Below are 23482 nucleotides of genomic sequence, written 5' to 3' on the forward strand. Positions count from 1 at the left end.
CTGCCGCTCCGCGCCCTTCTGTGTCGCTCTGTCTCCCGGGCGATCTCGGCGGGGCCGCGATGGAAGAGGAGCGGGCGGGCGAGCAGATGAGACCGTTGCTCACCACGGTAACGGGGGCTGCGGTGCGGTGGGGGGCGCACAAAGGGGCCGCCGCGGGACAGCGCTGCCCCGCGTCCTGCCCGGGGCCGTCCCGCTGCCCTCCTGCCGGGGAACGAGGGGCACAGCGGGGCCCCTCCTGTGGCTGCCCAGACCTCGGCGGCGGGTCCCGCTGGGCCGGGGGTCCCGGCCCCTCTCGCCCGGTGTGCCCGCGTGCCGGCCGCGTGCGCGCGGCCGTGTCCCCCCCCCCCCCGCCATCCCCGGGGGTGGCGGCGGGGCCGGAGCCTTTTGTTCGGCCGCGGGCTCCGTGTGCTCGGCGGCCGCGGCTGCCCCGTGCACCCCCCCCGTTCCTTTGTGAGAGCCCCGCAGGGCTTGTGCCGGCGGCGGTGGGCGGCGCGGCCGCCCCTGGCCTCGCCTTTCTCCCTGCCCCGCCGGCTGACGAGTTCCTGGGCGAGGGAGAAGTGCGCACACATGGCAAGTGGCGAGCTTCCCCTTGTCCTCGTGTTGCGCGGCGGCGGGGTCGGGTCGGGTGGTGGGCACGGTTCCCCGGCGCTTTTCCAGTCCTGGGGAGTGGGAGTGTTGGTGGGGGGGAGATGGGTAAAACTGCGGAGCTTGGGTTCATTTCCTTCTCGGGCCGGGTGGCTCAGTGGAGCAGGCATGTGTTGCCTTCCTGTGCTGCTGAAAAATACATGTGGTTCCACGCTTGTAATTTCCCCTCCCTTCAGATGACTCAAGGTCTGGATTTTGTTAATGAGCCTCTGAGCTCTTACTCTGATGTTCTCCTTCAGGGCCTTTTCCAAAAAGGTGTCGCACAGGGATTTGTCTTCAGTGCCTGAAGAGGAGGGATGTGTAGCTTGTAGCACAAAGAATGTGTGACGGACAGAGAAATAGCACTGAAAACACATGAGTTTTCATCATCTTTCCGTTACTCTTCAAGGAGAGACTTGAGTCACATTTGATAAAATTGGCAGTCTAATGAAGTGCTCGCTTCCTGTGACATCAGTATGTTCAGTGTGTTTTTCCTTTGTTGTAACAGTAGCATTGATAACTTAGTGGTTCAAAGGGCCATGAATTTTGCAAATGTTACAGTTTTTGTTGACTTCAGAAAACGATTGTGCTCACCTCTAAAGGCTTTGCAGGTGTGCTCTAGACCATTTCTCCACCTTGTCGCTGCCATAAAAAAAGGTGTATTCCCAATTCATATTAACTTGTTCAAGGTAGATTCTGTGTAAGAGCAGACTGCTTGATAGATTTAATTCATGTTAAAACTACCTTACCCCTCTCTGTATATCTTCTTAGCTGGCAGGAGAATACTCCCATATAGTAAAGAAATGCTAGGCTGTGTGGAGGGAGTTGCAAAAACTTTGGGCTTCAAGTGTGGGATTGAAGTGGAAGATGGTAACGGTTACCCTCAGGTGAATCCAAATGAGAAGAGTACTTCAGATGTCATGACAGTCAGTGTGCCCTGAGCACATTTGTCAGGTCTGGCAGCAGTCATTTAGGTTCTGTTGTAACACAAATTAATTTGAGTTTTTTGGGACAAACTCCTGCTGTATTATTTCATGGTCATTTTTGACACAGGTGTTTTGAACAGAGGTGCTCAGTGGAGTGGTCCAGGTTGGTTTCCTTGCAACAGCAATACCTGGCCTTGGTGCCAAAGTGTATTTGGGAGGTAATTCCAGGTGAGTTGAAATGGATAGAAAAGTGAGAGGGCAGAAGAGCTGGTAGGAGCTAGAAAAAAGGAATTTCTGGGGAAAACACATGAAGTAAATGGCTTACAGAAAAGACCGAACATGCTGAACTTTCGGCAATTACATAGTATAGCAGTATTGGAGTTGTTGTGGGTTTCATATGCAAGAGGTGTAATTTTATGTACAAGAGAGCTACTTAATCCAAAGTATGAGTATTTTTGACAATAGATCTTGACTTAATTTTTCTAATCCTGTGTTTCTTGATAGTATAGGCTACCTTTCTGTTAGCAAAGCTTGCTGAAACTGTTTACATGTGGGTGACTTTTTCAGAAATAAACATCTCAATAAGATGAAAGGACTTTGTAAAAAAGTGCAGATTAAGTCTGAGAACTTCGTTGCTGTGGCTTAAAAATACAGAAGTGTAATCAAACAAAGGAGTCCCTAAAAATTCCTTTTCTTCCTTCCTCCAGTGTTGTTTCTGTGTTCATAGAGTATTGGATATGTAATGGGTTAAGATCTGGTGCCTCTTATGAAGAAGCACTTCTGTCAGTCATATGCTGCCCCCTCCCCCCTCCCATTTAGTTAATCAAAAATACAAAAAAATCCTTTAACCTTGCTTGTTTTGTATTTTAGGTGCAGTCTTACAGAAGAGAATGAGTAAGTGTTAAGGACTTTGGTGTTTTGAGGAACCTGATTGGTAGCAATATGTACATGAAAGTTGGAAGGGTGAGGTGAAACAAATGCCTGATAGTTATTACAGTCAGAGAGCAACTGATGATCAGAGCATCTGGGATGACTAGAGAATACAATAGCAAAAAGATATGTAACTGCATAAATCCATAGTTCTTTCATACCTTACATACTGTTAGCTTTTCTGGCCCTCACCTTAGAAAAGATGCATTATTATTGGGAAAGGTTAACTGAAGAACAAGAAGATATGAATTAGTTCAAAGATGATAAAGAATTCAACAGTATAGGACTTGTCAGCCTAGTAGAGATGATGGAACAGTGATATGGTAAGGCTGTATAACACTCCTGTGGAGCAAGTAGGTGAACATGGAAGAGGAGGCACTCTGTCAAATCAGACTTAGATGCTAAGTTCAAAACAAACAAAAGAAATTCAGTGTAGGGATTCACAGGTATATTTGCTATACAATATATACAGTATGAACTTAAGGGGAGGTTGGACAAGTGTTGGAAGACAGATACATTGAGGTTAGTAAATGGATGAGCAGCAGCCTCAGGAAATCTGATTTGAAAACAGCTGGAGGTTGTGAGTGTAGGGAGAAGGAGGAGTTGTATGCTTGTCTTGTTTTTCCTCTTCCCTCAACAGCTACTTACAGTAATTCTTGTTGCATTTTATAAAATAGGGGTGGGACGTGGTAGTTTGTTTTCTATACAGTGGTGAGTTTGACAGTTACACTTATGGTATTAAAAACGCTTGATACTGCATATGAATGATCTTCGTTCTAGCTTCTAGGTTTTGTCATTATGGTGTTCATTACCACATAGTTTGGTGGGCTTCTTTGCAGCAGCTGTAAGTAGCATTTAAAGGAATGTGTATTGCAGTTGTGTCTCTAGATGTTTTGCAGGTAATATTTTCAAAATACTTTGTTATCTTAAAGTAGATGGAAACTTTATTTGTTAGTATTTGATACTACTTCATGTATATCAAAACATTCACAAGGTTGTAGACCATGCAGTATACTTAAGTAATGGATTTGTTTGTGTCTTCTTTCAATGAAACACATCTGCTTTTATCATTAATTCTACTGTAGATGATGATAGAACTGAAAGTGGCTCTGTTGGAGAAGGGCATATTTCTAGGGATCTCCTCCTGGCTTTCCTAATCAAACCAGTAAAGTACTGCGGTCTGCCTTATAGTGTCACAGTGCTTTTTCTGAAGTGGCTACATGGTTGGCTACAGCTTTTTAATTTTTTTTTAACAGCTGTGCATGCACATGATCAGGTGGGTTACAGTCACTGTCCTCTTCTGTCATCTTATTTAACATGGGGCTTCTGTGATGTTAAGTCAAACGACAAGTCTCTGAAGAATATTATGCTGTGCATATAAATTCTTTTTCCTACTAACATAGTAAGCTTGAACTGGTGTTTTCTCTTTATGGCTGGACAAGGGTAACTGAGGGTATGTTTGTACTGCATAATTGAGGACTGTGCAGGAAACTCTCCTCCCCCACAAGTTCGTGGCATCTGGCTGAACAAATGCTCTGCACAAGTTAAAGCAATACAGTTACAGCTGTGTGGCAGTGCCCTAGCTAAATAGCCCTGATCAGATAGAATTGTACTGGCTTGCCAGCCTTGCAGACTTGAAGCTGTGACTTTGTAGAGACAAGCTGCTTTTCTGTGTTGTGCTGTTTGGGTACGGTGCGTACCTTGTACAGCTTGCACTGTGTTGTGGGCCTGTGTAAGCTGTTAAGTGTATATCTGGCAGTCTTTCTGAGTTCTTGAAAAGTTACCATGGCTGTCAAAATATTGTTGTGTTATTTGAGAACTTTCATTACTTCATTATAGTAGTTCTGTTTTCTGTCCAGAAGAAGCTCGAGGTGTACCAAATTGAGTAGTTGTTGGTTTACATCCATGTCATTGATCCGCTTCTGCAGGTGACCTTTGACATGTGACCAAATTTGTTGTGTGCCTTTGAATATTGATGCCCTTTATGCAAGGATATCTGTTGCACAGGAACTTTAGTGGCCCTGAAGCAGCAGTAGTGCTTAGTAAATAGAACTGCTCTATAACTAGTGGTAGATAAAAGACCAGAGTATGACTTTGAGTGTACTCGAACTTAGCTGGAGAAGGTCTCCAAATAATATTGTCATGCTTTTGGTGTAGTGCATTCTGGAATGATAAAGTCTGATGTGTCCCTAAACTTTTCACTTAAATGAAGATAGATGTCCAGGTAATGTTTTGAAATAGTGATGTGAATAGTGAAATTCAAATGAGTGTTTTGTAAATAAAGACACAGAGATGAGCACCAAATATTACTTAACCCTGTAGATCAGAAAAAGTTTGAATGGTAAAATGAGAATTTTGATGCTTTGACAGATGATCTTACAGTATTCTTAAATATTTGCGTTTCTAAATTTACATTTGCAAAATTACCAGATGAAAATATTACTTTATTTTTAAAAAGACCAACGTGTGTTTAAAATGTCCCAAATCTACCTTGCCAGCATATCACAACAGTTATTAGAAGGGATTTCCTGTCTAAGAGTCTTATGTTTGTTTGTGTGTGGCATCCTCAAGAGTTCCTTGTTTCACTGGGAATTAAATTCTCTGCACTAGTGTCATAACTTAGAAAATGTACATTTTAACCAGTAGATGGAGCCATTTTAGTTATGTATCAGTGTGCCTATTTGCCTCAGTTTGGAAAACTTTGTTTCTTACAGTGTTTTCAGTCATTTTGTCTTTAGAGGATGGCTTACAGTTTTTTTTATACTTTCTTTACTTACAGAGAAGACTAAGTGTTTTATTCTTCCAATAACAGTGCCAGGACTGTAGAGCAGGAAGGCTATTCCATTTTCATAAATGTGGAAAAAAAGTGAATGCTTGTTCTTTATGGGAATTACAGTTGTCTGTGTAAATGGTCCAGTGTCACATGGGTAGAGCTGTATAGCCTTTGTACACCTTGTGTTGACCGAAGTAACTTTTCGGAATATTGATCCATAGTGGTATTATCTGACAGTCTGGATGCTCTTGTGAGATTTTGTTTTTCCTCCTCCAGTTCCTTAAACTAAAATGACTCAAAGCTATGTAATGAAATGGTTGTCCTGTTTGGATATACTGGCATCAGTTGTCTTATTTCAGTACTGCTGGAGTGCTTCATAACCTTGAAATACCCCTGGCTTATTAATTCTAGCAAGTCCCGTTTTAGCAGAAGCATTCCCAGTGCTGTACTCCTTGTATTATCTTGTATCTTCCTTCAGCATCCTCTTTTCTAAAAGTTTTTTTTTGAGTTTGACTCTGCCCCTGCATTATAACCTTAGTAATGTACCACCTAGACCTTCCCTTTCCCCCACTCTTCTGTCTTCTCCTTTGAAGATGATTTTAGATTAACACAATGCCAACTTGAAGAGGAGGACCTTATTCAGATCTTCATTTGAACTCTCACTTTGTGAAGTATAGGTGAATCATCTTCTTTCCCAGAATCCTACTGTGAGAGATTTTGAGATTTCTTATGGCTCAGGGTTTTTGTTGTTGGTTGTTTGTTTGGTTTTTTTTTCTTATTCAAACTAACTGGAAGTTTAAGTTTTCTATGATGTATACAGAATGAATACTGATATTTTTCATAAAATGATGTTGTGCTGCAAGGTATCTAGTCTTACTTCCTTGACACTAGTGCTAAGATAGTATCCTGAAATACCAGAATATTTTTAAACTTAAAAACAGACTTGAAGGTTTTTTTTAAACTTAAGTAGATGGTTCTGGATTGGGCACCTGTTGTCAAACTGTTGCCCCAGTTTAACAGAATGGCTGGAGGCTGCCTCCAAACAAACTGAAGCTTCCTGTGAATGAGGCATGTGGGCGGAAGCTATGGAGAGGAAGTGGGAATTACAGAGAAGCATCCCCTGTGTGTTGGAATTGTGCTGTTTGGCCTACTCTGGCCTCTGCTACTGTTGCTTTTACAGTGCAGCTATAGTACTGAGGATCTGGTAGCTGAGGTCTGCTTTCAGGTGGGGTGAACTGCGGACTCATATGAAAACCCAACTGTTTTTTTCAGTTACTATGTTTTTACAATGGGGGCATGTGTGCATTAAGATTGTGTATGTGGAAACAATGTCTTGAAAAACTATGCTTCCCTAAAATGTGAAGATTTATTTTTTCCCTTACTCATTTTTGCACTAGGCTGATTCCTTTTCATTTTCCATGACTAATGTCTACTAAATATATGCTGGCTGTGTCTTGACTGGGATCTATTTTGGGATGAAGAAAAAGGCAGCTAAGTTATTGTGAATACCTAGGTTATGGCAGGGGTAATGACACCAGTAATTCCTTGCTAGAAAAAGTTAAGAATTTGCTTCCACAAAAAGTGCTGCCTCTGAACATCATGAGCATACTGATTGTTTCACTACCATATTATAATCAGAAGACTGGAGAATCTCTAATCAGTCTGCTTTGCATGTATATCTTTGTTACCAACGAACAGAAAGAGGTTAAAGCAAACCTGTTCACAGAGGTGTTGTAATAGAATCTCATTTGGTGTCCATTTCTCAACTGTGACTGCTTGTCATTGCTGAAGTTGTGTTGCTGCTTCAAGAGATTCAGGCTACTGTGTTCTGGATCTCAAAAACCATGCTAAGTGGAAGCATGTGTGTTTTCTTTCTTTTAGATAGGGTTATAGTACAGTCATTAAATCACATTTATTGCTAACTGATCAGATTTCAAGGTTGCATTTAGAAGCCCCAATTCTTCAGATTTTCTCTTACATTTTTAAGTAAAGGCTAGCAGATGCTGGTGTGAATAACACCTTGTTGTGCAGAGATTTATTTTCTGTTTATGCTGTATAACTTCACTTTTGGATGAAAAAATTAAAGTGTGTTTTCTCCCCTTTGTAGTGCCCCTCACATCCATTATTACTTTCAACCACAGCAGAGCTCTGGCTTATCTAAACCCAACCCTGCCCAGTTAGATAATGTCTATATATTCCTCCCACTTCTGCTTCCACCTTTCATGTATTCTGTTTTGCATTTGAGCTCAGCTGCAGGTTCCCTTTTCTTTCACACTGGTGCATTGTCAGGCCTGCTTGAATTCCTGCATGCAGGAATGATTCCTGTTGTGCTTTGAGGATGTTGTCCTTGAAGATCAGCCAGTACTCACAGGCTTTGCCTTCACCCTCTGTTGTGGTCTTCTGTGAGGGTCTGCCAAGCAGATCCCTGGACAAGGTGAAATCTGCTCTCCTGAAGTGCCATGTTGTAACTCTGTACTGGGTTGTGCACTGCATGCTGTAGTATTTGTCTTTTTCCCTCTCTCAGAGCTTTAAACTCCATGATTTTGTGATTGCTGCAGCCAAGGCTGCTCTTGGCTTTCACGTCTCCATCTGCTTCTTCCTTGTTTGTGAGCAGCAGGTCCAGCAGAGCATATTCACTAGTTGGGTCGTTGATGACTTGCACCAAGAGGTAATTTTCAACAAATTCAAGAAAATTTCTTGAGTGATTATGTTTGGCTATACCCTACCAGCAGATACTAGTGGTTTTAGGCCCTGGAGTGTCTGCAATCATGAAGCTTCCTTCAGCTTTCAAATGAAGGCTTTTTCTACGGCCCCTTCTTAATCAGGAGGTCTGTGGCAGGCACCTAGTACAAAGTTACCCATGTTGGACTGTTCTCTGATCCTTACCTATAGGGTCTTCAGTGCCTTGTCACTCATTCCAAGCAAAGCAGGGTGTGTTGCAGCCATCCCATTGCATAGATAGAAACCTGTGTTCCTTACTCTTTCCAGGCTGTTTTTTCTAAAGAGCCTCTGATCTTCCAATGTAGCACCTCAGCCATGTGAGCTGTCCCACCATCACTGTCTAATTCCCATGAAGTTATAGCTCTGCAGTGGTGCCTGGACTAAGATCCTGTTGTTTCCCGTGCTGTGTACAAGCACTTGAGATGGGCTCACAGACAGGCCACTTCCACAGGGGAAGTGTGTGAGCCTCCTGACTTGTGTTCCCACGTCTTCACTTTGCAGTGTGACAACCTTTGTCCACCAGGCCTAGTTTAAAGTCATACTCACAGGCTTGTTGTGCCTGGTAACAAAGATACTCTTGCCACACTTTGTCAGGTGGATCCTACTTCCTGGAAAAGGTTTCTGTGATCATAGCATGAAAGCTCTGCTAGCAACCTCATACTGACCCTCTGGATGCATCTACTCTGCCCTAGGCCTTTTGCTTCTCACTGGAGGGATTGAGGAACACCACATGGGCTTCCTTGCTCACATTGCTCAGTAGTCATTCTTGATTTGCTCAGTAACTGCATTTTGGAAGGGTCACTGGTGTCCATATGGATAAGCAGGAAAGTCCAGTAGTTTGAAGATTTGATGAGCCTCAGTTATTCTAAAACGTTGTTCAGCAAACAGCAGACCTCTCAGGACCTCCTGCTTATCTTATCTTTCCTATTGTGCCATGTGTTTATCTCCTCCTGCAGCTCTTTCACCTGGCCTGCTCAGCACCTCAAAGACAGCACACCTCCCATAGGTGGGGGACGCTGCTGTGATTGACAGCAGTGATCCAGGGAGGAGCAGCAGGGGCTTCCTGCAGGCTGGCATCTGGATGGTGACATCCTCCCTGTGCAGTTCTTGGAACTGGGATCTCTGATGTGCCTGTTCATTTGGCTGTTGTTGGAGACTTCACCTTGTAACGTGTTGTGCAAACTTGAAAGGTGTTCCAGGGCCCTTTGTAGCTTTGGCTGTGACCTGCTGTGACATCTATTTGCTGAGCCCTGGTGCATCGATGTGCTGCACCCAGGTTTATGTTGTGAAACTATTACACTGCACCATCCGGTTCTGTTCACAATATAGATTTAAAACACACGTTCATGTGAATGCTTTGGTCTACCTGCAGCTTGTTTTTGATAGGCATGTCATGTCAATATTACTTTTAACAACTTCAGTACTGTAAACTTGTAATGACTGCTATTTCTTCAAGGCAAATATTCATTAACAATAATCATTAACATTATTAGTTGGCTGGTGCTGTTGCGTTGGTCAATGTTGCATAACTTCTTGGCTTCTCAGCTTGGAAGGACCAAACACAGCAGATTTTCATGTTCATATTTTGCTAGATCATGTGCCTGTAATAATAGATATCTCTTTCCCTTACCTGGAAATATTTAACAGCATTTAATAAATACCTCATTGTGTAGACCAGTGACTGTTCTACCATATTGGAGATGCATCAGTTTTTGAAAAGCCTAAATTTTTTTGCTTTTTTGTTTGTGATATCTGTAAACATAATTAATTACAGGTGGAAACACTGTGGCTTCAGTCTATGTTCTGGGAATACCTTCATGAGGGATTTTAACTGAATAATGCTACTGGTGCTTCCTAGGGCAAGACCAAACCAGAGGATCTTCTTTTCTAGTTGCTCCGCAGAGGGAATGTTTAAAAGAAGGTATGCTGTGGATTCTCTGACTAACCCATGAAATCAAAGGACTGATTGGAAGCTCTATATTTAGCATTCTAAGCAGCAAGGTGGGCTTATTTAGACTACTGCCAGATTTATTGGTTTTTTGTTTCTATTAAAGAAAAAAAAGCTCTTGGAAAGGTTGTATTTAAACTTGCTGCTTTTTTTAGACTACTGGTTTTTGGAGGTTTTTTTTCCTTTGACTTGTGTAGCACTGTTGTGAGGATATACTATTATGTAAGCACATGCATTTCTTTAACATGTCAAACATATTTCCAGACAGACTTTGTGTACAAAAAAGGAAATGAGAAACTTCTTGCTGAATAGCCACAGTTGGTGTTCCTGATAGTGATAAATTCTTCATTTTGTTTGTCAAATGACTACACCCTACCAGCCATGAATTTTAAAACTGTTTATATAAAAACAAACAGATAGCATCTGATGATTGTTATGACTCATTTAAGGAAGTGATAAAACCCAAGAGTAGCAGAGATCCTTTCCTTTTTCAGCTTGGTTTTTTTTTATTAACTTTGCTGCATTTGCGTGCAATTGAGAGATATCGAAGAGGAAATTAATAAAGCAGATACACTTATAATTAATATTTGGTTGAATTGCAGATTGATAATGATTCAGCTTATAAATTAAGTTTACAAAACCAGCTTTAATTTTAGATTGCAAATACAAGCAATTTGATTAAAGCTATTCTAACTGATTTTTGTGGAAATCCTTGAGTTTTTCAAACTGCTGATATATGTCAGTCAGGAAAGGAAGAACAACCTTTTCTTTTGCTTGTTGGCATCAGTGTTGCCATCCATTACCTGCCTTAACTGCTGTTGCTATATAAGATGCTTGCAGTTGCTTTATGTTTTTAGAAACATAACCAGAGGGCTTTTTTCAGCATAATTTGTAGTGTACTTTGCTAGATTGACTTTGACTGCTTTTACTGAAATATGTAAATGTACACGATTCTGTGTGTTGTAAGAATAAATATTCTTTGGCCTTGTTTTTATACACAGATGCTTTAGGTAGAGCTTCAACTGAAGATGATCAGTTAGTTTATTGAGAAGTTGAGAGTATTTTTCCTGAAAGTCAACAGAATAAACATTTATTTTTAAACTAAGTAAAATTATAGATTTGAGCCTTTAGAGCAGGGCACACAAAAAAAGGTTGAAAAAATCTGATCACCAGGAAAGAAAATATTAAATAGGGGTAGGATGCTAACTTTTTTTTTTTTTAATGGAACAGCTGTCCACCAAATGATTTTGACATAGTAGGAAACCTTATTTGTCAAAGAACATTTTGTTTGATGTGATTAAATGTACTTAAGTTAGTCCATTTATAGACACAAATAAATTCAAATTCTTTATAATGTTTGCATAGTGCAGATGGACTTGGTAGGTAGCCTGTTGGCTCATAGCTTGGGAAGAAGATGGCCATATTCTGTTGAGTGAAGCCAAATAGCGTTAGTCTGAGACTTTGGTTCTTGAGCATGAGTAAATTGCCTTTGCTATGAAGATATAAATAAAGGGCAAAATATAAATAGAGATCTGAGGAAATTTGATATGCTCAAGGTCAAAGAATATACCTACTACTTGTATTCTGTGCTTTGCATTGACAGAACATTTTGAAAAGCCAGGCAAACAAGAAAGTTCAGTGTGCTTTTCTCACTGGCAATGGGGCCAGCTTACTGTAAGTCATTTGGTATATGTGATTTTAGCTAGTCCTAATACAGAAATAACTTGAAATATGCTGCTTTGTTAAATAAGATAATGAATTTCTCTCTGTCGCATTCCGTGATTTGTTGTATGACCGGATATTTACTGTATTTGCATTATGGTAGCCCAGGCTATGTGTCTGATGATTATAAACTCCTGGATCCTGGAGGCAATGTAAAGGTGAGTATTTGCATGTGAAAACAGTAGTCTTCAAACCAGGTCTACTTCCTAGTCCGCATATATCAACTCTATAGCTATGTTTCTTTGGGGGAGGGGTGGAAAAGTAGGTCTCACTTTGAAAACTGTGTTGGGGGTTGATGCATTAACAAATAATTAACTTCAACTTCTTGAAAAAAGGCATATTTTGTCTTTGGCTGTTCTTGGAAGAAATGTGTTAGTGCTTAATGACCATTGTTTAGATAATAACTTTTCAAACAGCTAAGGCTGTAGTCTTGTAGCTCTAAGAGATTGTTGCAGAATACTCTTGAGAGTTGAAATTGCCACTGGTGCATATTCTGAGTAAAGTCACAAGTGTCCACTTCCAGGTGCTCAGGGAGGATGTAGTGAGAAGACGAATTTGGTGGCAGTGAAAGCACCAGGGACCCAGGAAAATGTTTATCTGTTTTCAGAAATGGCTTCTAGAGAATGGTGGCAGTGTTTCCAAACAGAGGTTTAAATTTGCTTTAGAGGCTGCAGAGGTGGCAAGAGCTGGGGAGAGGCGTGGGCAGTGGCAGTAGAGGTGTCAGTTGCTATGGAAGCTGTTGAGAGCCCAAGGGGGCTGAGGCTGGGAAGCTGAGTACTTGTGGAAGTGACGGAAAGGGAATCTGTATTTGTATGCATGTTTGTTTCTGGAAATGAAATATAAGTGTACAACATGCTTGAATTTCTAGTGAAGAGTAAAAAAATACATACCCCCAAGATGGCATGTTTGCTTCTGTCTTTTGGCTTGCATTACTGCTATAGTCAAGCTCAGAGGATGAATTGTAAGTAAGACTGTAAATAGTTTTATGTATTATGGCCACTTTATGCTATGGAGGACCTGTTTCCTGGTTCGGTTGTCCTATGGTATAAAACAGGCTCTTGGGTGAAGATAGAAAAAAATTTCCTTCCTGTCTTGAGGGTTGCTAAAAAAAGATCCAAGTACCATGAATGTATACAATATGCTGTACAATTTAATGAAAGCTGAACAATGGCTCTTTAATAGTGAACAGATTGTTTGTGTGTGTGTTTATCTTTAAGGTGTACTGAATTTAAATGGAAGAAGTTATGTATTGTTAAAGAAAAGAATGGACATGACCTTAATACGGAGAACTTGTCTCCTGTAGAGCTCTGTATCAAAATACTTTTGTCTTGTACAAATCTAATATGTCACTAACAGATCCTTAATAAGCATTTTTAAGTCTAGTAGTATTCCTGAAGTATAAGATAAAAAAGGGGAGAATAATCTGGGAACTGCTTTCAATGTCTTCTTGCTTACATAGGAATAATTAAGATAAGGTAATGGTCAAGAAACTGGCTTATTGTGAGAGGTGAAGTGGGGCAAAGCAGAGCTTGGTGGTGTCCTTCTGTAGGTTCTGTGGTCAGGGTCATTCTTAAGAATTCCATGGAAAATTCATGTGTAGCAGCAAGCAAAAGAGACAAGTTTTAGGTGTCTTGATAAGGCTGTAGTTCTTCCTTTCCCCATTTATTGTGGTTTATTATTTGGTATCTGGTGCTTTTCATTGTTATAGTGAGGTTTGCCTGACTTCTATCCTTAACCTCATCTGTTTATGATTTGTCAGAGGTTGGTCTCTATAATCCTGGAGGCCTTTTCTAACTTAATTGATTCTATATTGACAGATGGCCTCAAAGGAGCTGGATTGTCACTGAGTGCCCTGTTCTGTGTGAGCAGTGAGTCTGTATTCCTGTGACATTGAAGGATTCCCATAGGATATTTTCTATTAAAAAAAGTTGCTTTGTGACTGAAAAATTGATGTGCTTACTTCACATACCTGCGAGATTGACAGTGACTTATGCTGCAGCATGGAGAGTTTTCTTGGTGGCTGTAGACCAGTGCTTCTCAGTTAAAGTGAGAAAGGCATTTGCAACTCAGCAGTATTTCTGTTTCATATACTGCTTCAGGTATAACTGAAAACTGAGTTCCTTTTAAGTAGTATAACATTGCCCTTCCTTATGTTACTGTGCTACTATCTCTCTGGCATGAGTTGCTAAGCTCCAAGCAAAGTGTGTTCTAGGCAGAGACCCACAGCAGCTTTCCAGTGTATTAATTCTAGGCAGACAGTAATAAAAGCTGAAATGTAAATGTGCCCTGGCTGTGACTGTATTCTTCTATTGGTTCTCTCTGCCATGTGCTATTCATATTACTGAAGAAAGTGCTTCTAAACCCCCTAGGCTCTGAGAAGGCAGCTTTGTTAGAAATACCAGAAATTGAAGAACCTATAAATATAATCCCGTTTTTCCTTTGATGTACATAGTGATCATGCTCTGAAACAGTCAGGAGCAGTGATCTCCTAATTTGACACCACCAGAGGGGACAAAAAGTTTCAAAACAAGTTACATGATTTATGTTCTGTATAATAAGATCAATAATCCTAAATCAATCCAAATCATAGAAAATCCAAACCTGAAAACTGTTGGTTACAAGTGAAGCAACAAGACTCTAAATGAGCCCATGTAAAAGAAGCAGAGCTTTTGGTGCAGTTGATCAATGGGACTCGTTGTAAATGAGGAAGCTGATCTTTAAGTGAAGTCTACTAATTATGTATGTTAATGTGTTGAACTTACTTGTAGCAGGTATTTTGACAGAAGTCTTATTAATGAGAACAATGGTTTATATCAAAGTTGTTCAGAGACTAGATGCAATGAAACAGCCAGAATTACTTGGTTTAAACTGGATAATTGGATGTGGTCCTGCCATGGTGTTCTAAAACCCCTCACCTGAGAGCAATCAAGTCTTCATCCTAGAAAGTGCTATAGCATATAGCTACAGCACAACAGAGGAGCTGAGGATTGAGCAATTTGTCTTCCTTGGCAGCTGAGGGCTAAGTGAGGTTTCTGGTTTTAAATACTTACTGGCGACTTTTGTTGTGTGTGTCTCTGGTGGTGTAATAGAGAGTGCCTGTAATTCAAGGCCTGCTCACGATGTGTTTGCAAAGAAGTGGTGCCTGATTGTCAAGAGAGTGTAATGTTGGGTGAGTTATGTTCATGCCTTCTTAGATCATGTATTAGGAATATCCTGTTGTGAATGGCTCCTTCAGTGACTTCCTAAATTTACAATAGTTAGAATTTTCCTCTGTGGTTTCTTCAGTTTCCAATAAAAGCAACTTAAGCAGAGGGTTTTTTTTTTGTGTTGTGATTTTATTGGTATATGTTCATAAAATCTTGGTGAAGAGGTTAGTGTTGGAAAAATTGAATTTGAGTCGATGCTTCAGGATTAATACTAAATATTAAGGATGTTCCACTTCAGCAGTGTAAGCACTGATGTCTCTCCTTTAGAATCATAGACATCATAGACTCATTCAGGTTGGAAAACACCTTTGAGATCTTCGAATCCAACTGTAAATGTTTGTGCCTTTATTAACATGCATTGACAGTTCCGTTGGTAACATTAGTAGAAAACACTTCAGTCAAGTTAGTTTGCAACACCTGGAAAATACATGAATGCTTAGCTGAAAGAAGATGAGATTTTTTGGGAAAGCTTAGTTATGGAATGTAATACTACTTTAAAGTATCAGTAAGTACACAGAGGTAAGACAATTATTATTTAAATAAAAAGAAAATGGGGAATTTTAGGAAACCTTAGTGAACGCTCTTCCATCACCCTCTGCCTATATCCTCCTTATAAATTGTTAGGCTGTGAATGTGGCTGATGACATGTCTCATCTCTCATCATCTCAAAACTGCATGCCTATTTTTGTCTCCTAATGCTTCTAAAAGGACTTTTAGAAATGTGGGGTTATCTTGCATATTCAAATTAATACCCAGAGTAGAAGTGAAGCCTGCTGACACAGTGGTTCCAAAAGTCTGAATTGTGTAGTTCTCTGTTGTGCAATGTGCCCCGGGTGATACTGTTTAGGAGAGCAGGCATATTTATGAATGTGTGTAAGTTGCTAATAACATTATATCATGTGTTATCAAAAATCCAAAAGTTACATTATGGAATAAGTCAAAAGTAGAAACAAGTGTCAAATACTTAGAACAAACTTTTCTTCAGGCTGCTTTGTTTCATTTCCTAAACAGTAAGGGTAAATAAGCATTGCAGCCTTTTCAGCTCCTTTTTGTTTGACATACTTTTCTTGGTATTTGAGTATGCAGCTTCATAATTTTCTTCAATAAAAAAGGCTGGAAGAACTGCAAGAATGGAGAGAATGATGGATGTTCCCTGTACTGCTGTATAATAGCTTCCTGTCTGAGGCTGTCAGAATGCCATGTTTTTTTCCCAATGTATGACTACATTTCAAATGTTTAAGCATTATGACCTTATTTGTCTGAAAAAGTCCTCTTCCTTGTATATCCAAATCACTTGTTCATGAATGAAAATTTAGAGTTAATGGCAGGATCAGAGTGTGCAAGAGATTTTTGAAGTGGACTGCTTTCAGGCTCCCTCTAGTGTCCTGGTATGGATGTTGTAATTCTGAAGTGAACTACAGTTTTCCTTTAGTGGGAAAGCTTCCTTTTGGCACAGTTGTTCTGTCCCAGTGAGAAAAGGGCATTTTACCCTTTCTTTGAGTTCCTGACAATGCACAGGGACCTCAGACAGCATAAAAAGCTTTTAGTAGACATTTGGCCTGGTTACAAATATTTTAAAATAACCATTTATTTGTCTCATTGTGCTTGAATGATTTTGTTTTATATGCTTTAAAAAAACCACCAAAACCCCACAAAACAATGCTTCTGCTAGTGTTGATTTTGATAATCTACAATGAAACTGTTTCAAGTTGAAAAAACTGGTCATTTTGGAAACTTCTGTTTTTAAGTCTGTAAAAAGTTGTTACAATCAGATATGAAATTATTGCTTCTATTTAAATGAATTACATCTCAGACAGAAGCTCTGAAATTGGTGTTAAGATAACCAAGAGCTATGATGTTGTGCTGCACCAAATATGAAAGTGTATTCAAATGTCAATGAAAAGGTACAATTTTCTGCCAAAGTTGAATGTTTTATTGTCATTTAGATACTCTCTCATTTAATTAAGGTTAGATTGCAGTGGAAGCCGGTTTGATTCTGTCTATTTTGTACAGGGGAGATTTTTACAACATGCTGTTGGTGATACTTTTCCAATCTGGTTTGCAGAGAGTTGATCTTCTTCTGTAGAGTCAATCCTGTGAAGAAATGTGAGAATAAATCCAAATGCTTTGGTGGATAGGTTGATTTCTTTATGTGTGCCCAGACTTAGGTGAAGTAACACTGGAAAAAGAGATGGATGTGCTTATAATATGCATATGATCTAGGCAAATGAAGAACTTTATCATTAGAAACATGGGCAGTTGCCTAGAGGACAAGTATGTTCAAATTTTTCCTATTTAAATATTTCTTTACATGTTACTTTTGGGAGTACATGAGAAAGTTTCAATAAAGCTCCTCTTAACTGTTGTTTCTCATATATCTCATTTATTTTTTCAAATTCTCTTCTGTATCAGTTTGAGACAGAACAGTCTTTTGGAGTTATGGAATGATGAAAGCTGTGTTTGATTGCCAAAAGCCATCATGTAAAGACGTTCTTCCCTCCCAGGAAAACCCAGTTGAGCATTTAAAATTGTATTAATGCATATGTAATTAGGATATCTGATTGCAGAAATTTATTTGATATCATAGCACATTCCCAGGGCTGTAAGCTGTGTTGTTCATATTTTTTTATATGCTACAGTAAAAGGAAGTATTGGATTCTGTGTAGATGCCGTCTCTACAAATTTTATATTATTGGAAAGAAATACTTATTCTGGAGACCTGGTTTCTAAATAATGAGAAACATGATGCAATTTTGTTTTTACTTTCTCTTTTTCTCCTTATCTGATATGTGTAGAAAATTCATTTTGTTACTGATACAGTTGACTAGAATAACTCTTGCATTTTCAGCATTTAAAAATTCCCTACTAGCTGTGAAATCCTGAATTAAAAATGTTAAGATAAAGTTCTTATAGACACTGAGTGGAGCATATTTGATTCGTGTTTCTGGAAGGTCTTTGCTTAGATCTCCATATATCTAATAATATATCTGGATGATGTATTTTATGTATTTGTCTTAATGTTTGGTTTACTGTGCATTTGACTTGGTATTTTTTTTATCTGTTAATGGTATCAATTATGTTTGTAAGGACATCTTAAAGCTGTTTCAAGTTCAGGCAGAGAGTGCAGGAAGAGACTTTGTGTCTAGGGCAATGACTTTGATTTATTGATGACGTCTTTAGAGTTCCTAGGGCTGGTCAGAATTGCACCGCAAGGAGCATGGCTTGTGTAAGTTTACTCTGCATGTTCAAATTTGCCTTACAGGAAAACATGGCAGCAGAATTTTTATGGGTAGACTTTATGCAAGGCTAGATAATTGTCTGTCTTCCAGAAGTCAATGTGAAAGCCAAAAGCCTGTCTTAAGTTCTTTGCTGTATGTGCTCCAGTTTCGCTTAAAATTGTCTCAAATAAATTACCTTTCCTTGAACATGTATTTGTGCTACTGGATGGGAGTGTACAGATAAAGGTGCATGAAAATGTGGTCTATGGCTTTATTAGAAAGACGGGTAACTTCTGTTGTTCATTTCAAAATAAGGAAAAATGGCTTTTCAGGAGCAGCCATTTTAGTAGTTCTTGGCTGGTTAGAACTCCCATGCAAACCATGCTAATGCTGTCTGAAGTAGAGAATTCTAAGTGTTAAACAAATGAAGAGCATCTGATCTGCCTGCCATGTGTTAGATGCTGTCAGCTTTTGTTACTAAGTAGCCTCTCAAGTCATAAATTTACAATAGGAGTCCTACAGCATTATTTTTTTCTCTTTGCAAGAGAAATGTGTCTTTCTCAGAAGTACTGTGTTGTAGATTGTCTTTTACATGGTTATCCACAAAAAAACCCCTAATAAAATACTAAAACCAGTATCAGTAGTTGTCCTTGAGACAAAGAATGAAGTGGCTACAAAAGAGTAGGTAGGCTTTCTTTTTTTTGGCTAATTTTAGATCCATCTCGGTTTCCCTTTGCATTTAGTCAACTGAACTTTCCTGTAAAATAAGCACCATGTACAGTGGCATGCATGCATCAGTTGTGTCAGAATCAACACCTTACTTTTAAACTGACTTCTCCCAAAACCTGCTAGTCAGACATAGTGAAAGCAGTACCCTTAATACATCAGAAAATCAGCTACTTGCTTTTCTAAAACAAAAACTGAAGGAGCTTGTCTGTATAGCTTTACAAGATAGTAGGCAAGGCAAATAAGAAACAGAAGTGGATCCCCTTTTAAATGTCCCTTCAGTGGCCCTTCTGAAGGACCTTGGAATGACTTTTAGAAATTTCAAGTTCTGACAGTTTTTGTCTAGCATGTCTTTATTTCAGACTTTTCAGACTTTTAAGACTGTGTTGTGCTTTAGAACTGCAAGAGGAAAATGGAAGAAATTTTGGCAAGAAAGTATGTGTCTTAAGATATGGCTTCATGGTGAACTGGACAAACTAGTTCCTGATTTCTGAAAGGGAAAATGTCATTCCCACTACATCCTGTCTCCTTTCCCATAAGCCAATTCAACTTCTGAAGCTGTTGAAAAACCGCAACAAAACCTTAAAAACCACCCTACGAGCTGAAACAAGACTTGTCAGTTTTAGTTTTCTAAATGAATATTAACTGAATTACATGTTTATTCTGTAATCGGAATCACTGAATGAAAAAATGGTCTGGGTTGGAAGGCACAGTCTCCTAGTTCCAGCACCCCTAGTGTGGAAAGGGACACCTTCCACTAGATCAGGTTGCTCAGAGCTCCATCCAACCTGGCCTTAAACACTTTCAGGGATGGGGCAGCCCCAGCTTCTCTGGGCAACCTGTTCCGGTGCCTCACCACCCTCACAGTAAAGAATTTCTTCCTGATATCTAATGTGAGCCTACTTCTCTTTCCATTTGAAGTGCAAGAGGCTTTCTCCCAGCCTTTCCTCCAGGGAAAGGTGCACCATCCCTCTGATTGTCTTGGTGGCTCTCCTCTGGACTCTATCCAGCAGGTCCATGCCCTTCTTGTGCTGGGAACTCCAGAGCTGGATGCAGCACTCTAGGTGGAGTGGAGTTGTGGAATCACCTCCCTAAAAGTACCAACTGCATTGGCCGGGAATCGAACCCGGTCCTCCCGCGTGGCAGGTGAGAATTCTACCACTGAACCACCAGTGCTGATGGTTATTTTATTATTTCTTTTTCCAGCTCATTTTACACATTGTCTTTATTAGAAAAAATTGAATAAAAAGAAAACTTCTAGTCCACGAACACACAGGCACCACCAACTTCTTTGATTTTTCCCCTCTACTCTTCTACTGAAGAACTTTGCTTTCACAATTGGGAGTTGCTTGGGCAGCTTCCCTTTGCCCAGCACTTTTTAGTAGCCTGAGTGCATAATATCAGTGACTGGGGCCAGTCTAGCCTCATTTTTCATGTAATTGAACTTTTTCTATTCACTTATAAGTGTCCACAGTTTCCAAATTGACAGTAGCACAGAATTTTTGGTTTCTTTTCAAGTGATAGCGTGTCATGCCTACTTTTCTGAAGTAACCAGAGTGATACTTGTCAAAGTTTGTCCTGTGATGCTGCATACCACCAGCATGTCCTCTGGGATGTTTCCTGTGTGTGCCCATGTGGCCATGGCTAATGTGCCCCCTCAGCTTCTGGGTGTCCCTTATTCTGGAAGGCATGCGTCAGTATGCGCCAGGGCAAGGAAAGAGCTTGGTGCTTGTGAGAGTGAGGAAAGCAAAGGGGGTGGAAGTGGGAAAGTGTCAGATCTAATGTAAGGCAAGCATTTTTCATTGTCAAAATATTATGAGAAGAATGGAAGGTGATGTGACTGGTACCTCACCATTTCTCCAAGCTGAGATGTGAAACTACAGCAGTGGAAGTGTGGCTCCACTGCAGTCCAAGTTGGACTTCGCTAGAGTTGCCCCTTGGTCCTGCTCTACCTCCTGTGGGCTCAGCAGTCTCTCCTGCCTGCACCTCACTGGTACTGACTGGTATCCGAATTGAAGTGGCAAAAGACCGTCAGTGCAGTTTTATTGCTGGATCAGTTCCCTGATCTGGTATGTTGCTGGTTCACATTATGGCCAGCACTAGCACAAAACAGGAATTGCAGCTTTCTGGTACTGTCTGCCTTATTAATAAAATACATGTGGATTGCTAATACTTATTTATTTTTGGTAGCTGTGAATTTGTTGTGGTAGAGGCTTGCTAGTACACTAGGGGCTGGTTGACAATCAGCATGTGTAACAGTGCTAATAATCTGACTGGCATTCATGATACAAGGATTTCAAGTCCCTTGAAGTTCCTCAGCATAACTTTGGAGATATGACTTGTGGACTTTTTATTTTGTTGGTTTTTGTTTTGTGTTGTTTGGGGTTTTTTGTTTGTTTTTGTCTGGTTTTTTTAAAATTGTTTTATTAAAATAATCTGCAGATGACAGTACCTGTATTCTGTATGTTACATCACTTATACAGCTAAGAATGTATGATGAAATGCTGCCATAGTTCAGATTGCATGAGCAGATCATAAGCAGACTGTACTCCCATTCTTCCTGCCTTCTTATTAAAAAGAAATGTTGTAGGCCAGCAGAGTGCTGATTCTTCCTTCTGTATCAGTTGCCTGCTACTGATATTGGAAACATTGCCTTACCCTCCCAATACAACTTACTGAGTTTTGATTTGTAGGTAGTAGTTTTTGTTCACTGTAAGAGTAAAGGTGTGTTGTCGGTAAGTTATTATACAGATAACTTGATTTGACTGGGATGTAGCTATATGAATAGAGAATTTGAGACAAAGGGAAAGCTGAAGGTGAAGAATTAAGCCTTGAATTCATGTGAATTGGTGAGATTCAGAGTCTTTCACTTTTCTGTGGAATGACATCTAGGTGAATAATCATTCAAAAATTGCACCATTCATGGAAATAATTCTTTTATTTATTAGTTGCTGGTGGTTGGTGGTCTTGTCAAGGAGCTTCTGTTTGGGTATAGTTTGATTTGGTTGTATTTGAGCAATTTGTCCTAACTCAATAATTGGATAGTTTGACTTCTTTAAATTTCTTTTTTCTTTTGCTATTTACCTCCTGAGGATCTGCTGTCAGGGAAAGGCCTTCTTGTGCAAACACTTTAAATAATATCAATAAAAACAAGATAAAATTATCTGTCTCTTATTATGCTTCTTCATATCTGGACTCATCAGCTGTTCACAACAGTGCCATCTATTCTAGGAGATTAATCTAGAGGATAAGTGTTTAATATTTGGACATTGACCTGTTGGAGTGAGTCCAGAGGAGGGCTACAAAGTTGGTCAGAGGGATGGAGCACATAATCTATGAGGAAAGGCTGATAGATTTTGGATTGTTCAGCCTGGAAAGAAGGCGACTTTGGAGTGGCCTAATTGTGGCCTTCCAGTACCTGAAAGGAGCCTGCAGGAAAGATGGGACAAGACTACTTATGAGAGGATATAGTGACAGTACAAGGGGCAATAGGTTCAACTGGAGAGAGGGTAGCTTTAAATTAGATGTTAGGTAAAACTCTACTGTAAGAGTGGTGAAGCACCAGAACAGGGTGCCCAGAGAAGCTGTGGATACCCCATCCCTGGAAGTGTTCAAGGCCAGGTTGGAGCTCTGAGCAACCTGGTCTAGTGAAAGCTGTTCCTGCCCATGGCAGGGAGGTTGGAACTCGATGATCTTCAAGGTCCCCTTCCAGCCCAAACCATTCAATAATTCAGAATATTTCTACAAGTGGCTGTAGAGCAATTAAACATAGGCCTTGGTTAGGTAGCTTTAATAGTGTTGAAACAGCTCTGGTTTATAGTTCTTTTGAACTTGCACAGTGATCTAAGACTATTTTAGGATAAAGAAAAATTAGAATATCTCTCAAAAATGTTGCCAAAATGCTTGGAGATGAGTTTAGCTAAAGGCAGTATGTTGCAGTTATAAAGTGAGCAGCTTTGAATTCCTCTGTGTCGCCCTACCACCCCCCTCCCCCTCCAAAAAAAGAAACCTCATGTTTATAAACCCAACCTCCTGAAAACCTCAACAAATCAAATCACCCAACCCTCCCTAGCCTAGCTCAGTGACAGTTGCATGCTGACCACATGCTCATACATGTTGCTGTAAAATCTTGGTGGGGTTCTGTTGGAACATGGTGAATTTCATCTGTCTATACTATGGGACGGTTTTGATTCCAGGAACAAGTCCTGGAAAACTTCACACACATCTTTTGTTTTTCTACTTCATCAGTATATTCAGATCAGGATGTGGGGTGATTAATGCAGTAGTACATAGTACAGTAGAGAACGTAGTAATCTTTCTGTTAATGAGGGTTCAGGTTGTAAATTTCAGTAGTATCTCTACAGAATAAGTATTCAGCTGTCCAAATGATGTGCAATTGTGTAATGTCAGGAGGGCTTAAACTAGTAATCTGCCTCATGTTTGCTCTCAGCATCCTGGTGGCTTCTGACAGCTGTCCCACAATGTGCTGAGAAACCCAGGAGTCCACTACTGGGGCAGTACACCAGAGAATATCTATCCAGAACACATTTATCTTTTTTCTTCCTTTCTTTTTTTGGAAACAACCAGTTCCGTGTGTACGTGCCGATGCAAACTGAGGCAAGCTGAAGCGTGCTGTGCAGATGTATGTCTTGGGAACTAGCTGTTATATAGAAATTGTATTCTGAAAA

The 23482-nt window shown here is 40.1% G+C and overlaps 1 protein-coding gene, 1 non-coding gene and 1 pseudogene across 8 annotated transcripts in view; 1 reads left to right on the forward strand and 2 right to left on the reverse strand.

Annotated features, from left to right (window-relative positions):
• Window positions 1-6: 6 nt before the first annotated feature.
• The window catches only part of SLC4A7 (solute carrier family 4 member 7), a 93815-nt gene continuing 70339 nt past the window's right edge, over window positions 7-23482 (forward strand). For all 7 annotated transcript variants that reach the window (XR_006018754.1, XM_042044493.1, XM_042044496.1 and 4 more), the window contains exon 1: window positions 7-107. Coding sequence is in view for 6 of the 7 variants with exons in the window: in XM_042044493.1 (XP_041900427.1) it covers window positions 60-107 (48 nt within the window). In the remaining variant the exon portion in view is untranslated. The remainder of the gene's footprint in view (window positions 108-23482) is intronic.
• Window positions 19900-19970, reverse strand: TRNAG-GCC. Its single transcript has one exon. It is a non-coding gene; the product is annotated as a tRNA-Gly (tRNA).
• LOC121672061 lies at window positions 20012-20513 on the reverse strand (annotated as a pseudogene).

This window comes from Corvus kubaryi, unplaced genomic scaffold (genome assembly GCF_017639235.1).
Source record: "Corvus kubaryi isolate FWS band 111438036 unplaced genomic scaffold, C.kubaryi_AGA036_p1.0 37398, whole genome shotgun sequence".
Taxonomy (NCBI): Eukaryota; Metazoa; Chordata; class Aves; order Passeriformes; family Corvidae; genus Corvus; species Corvus kubaryi.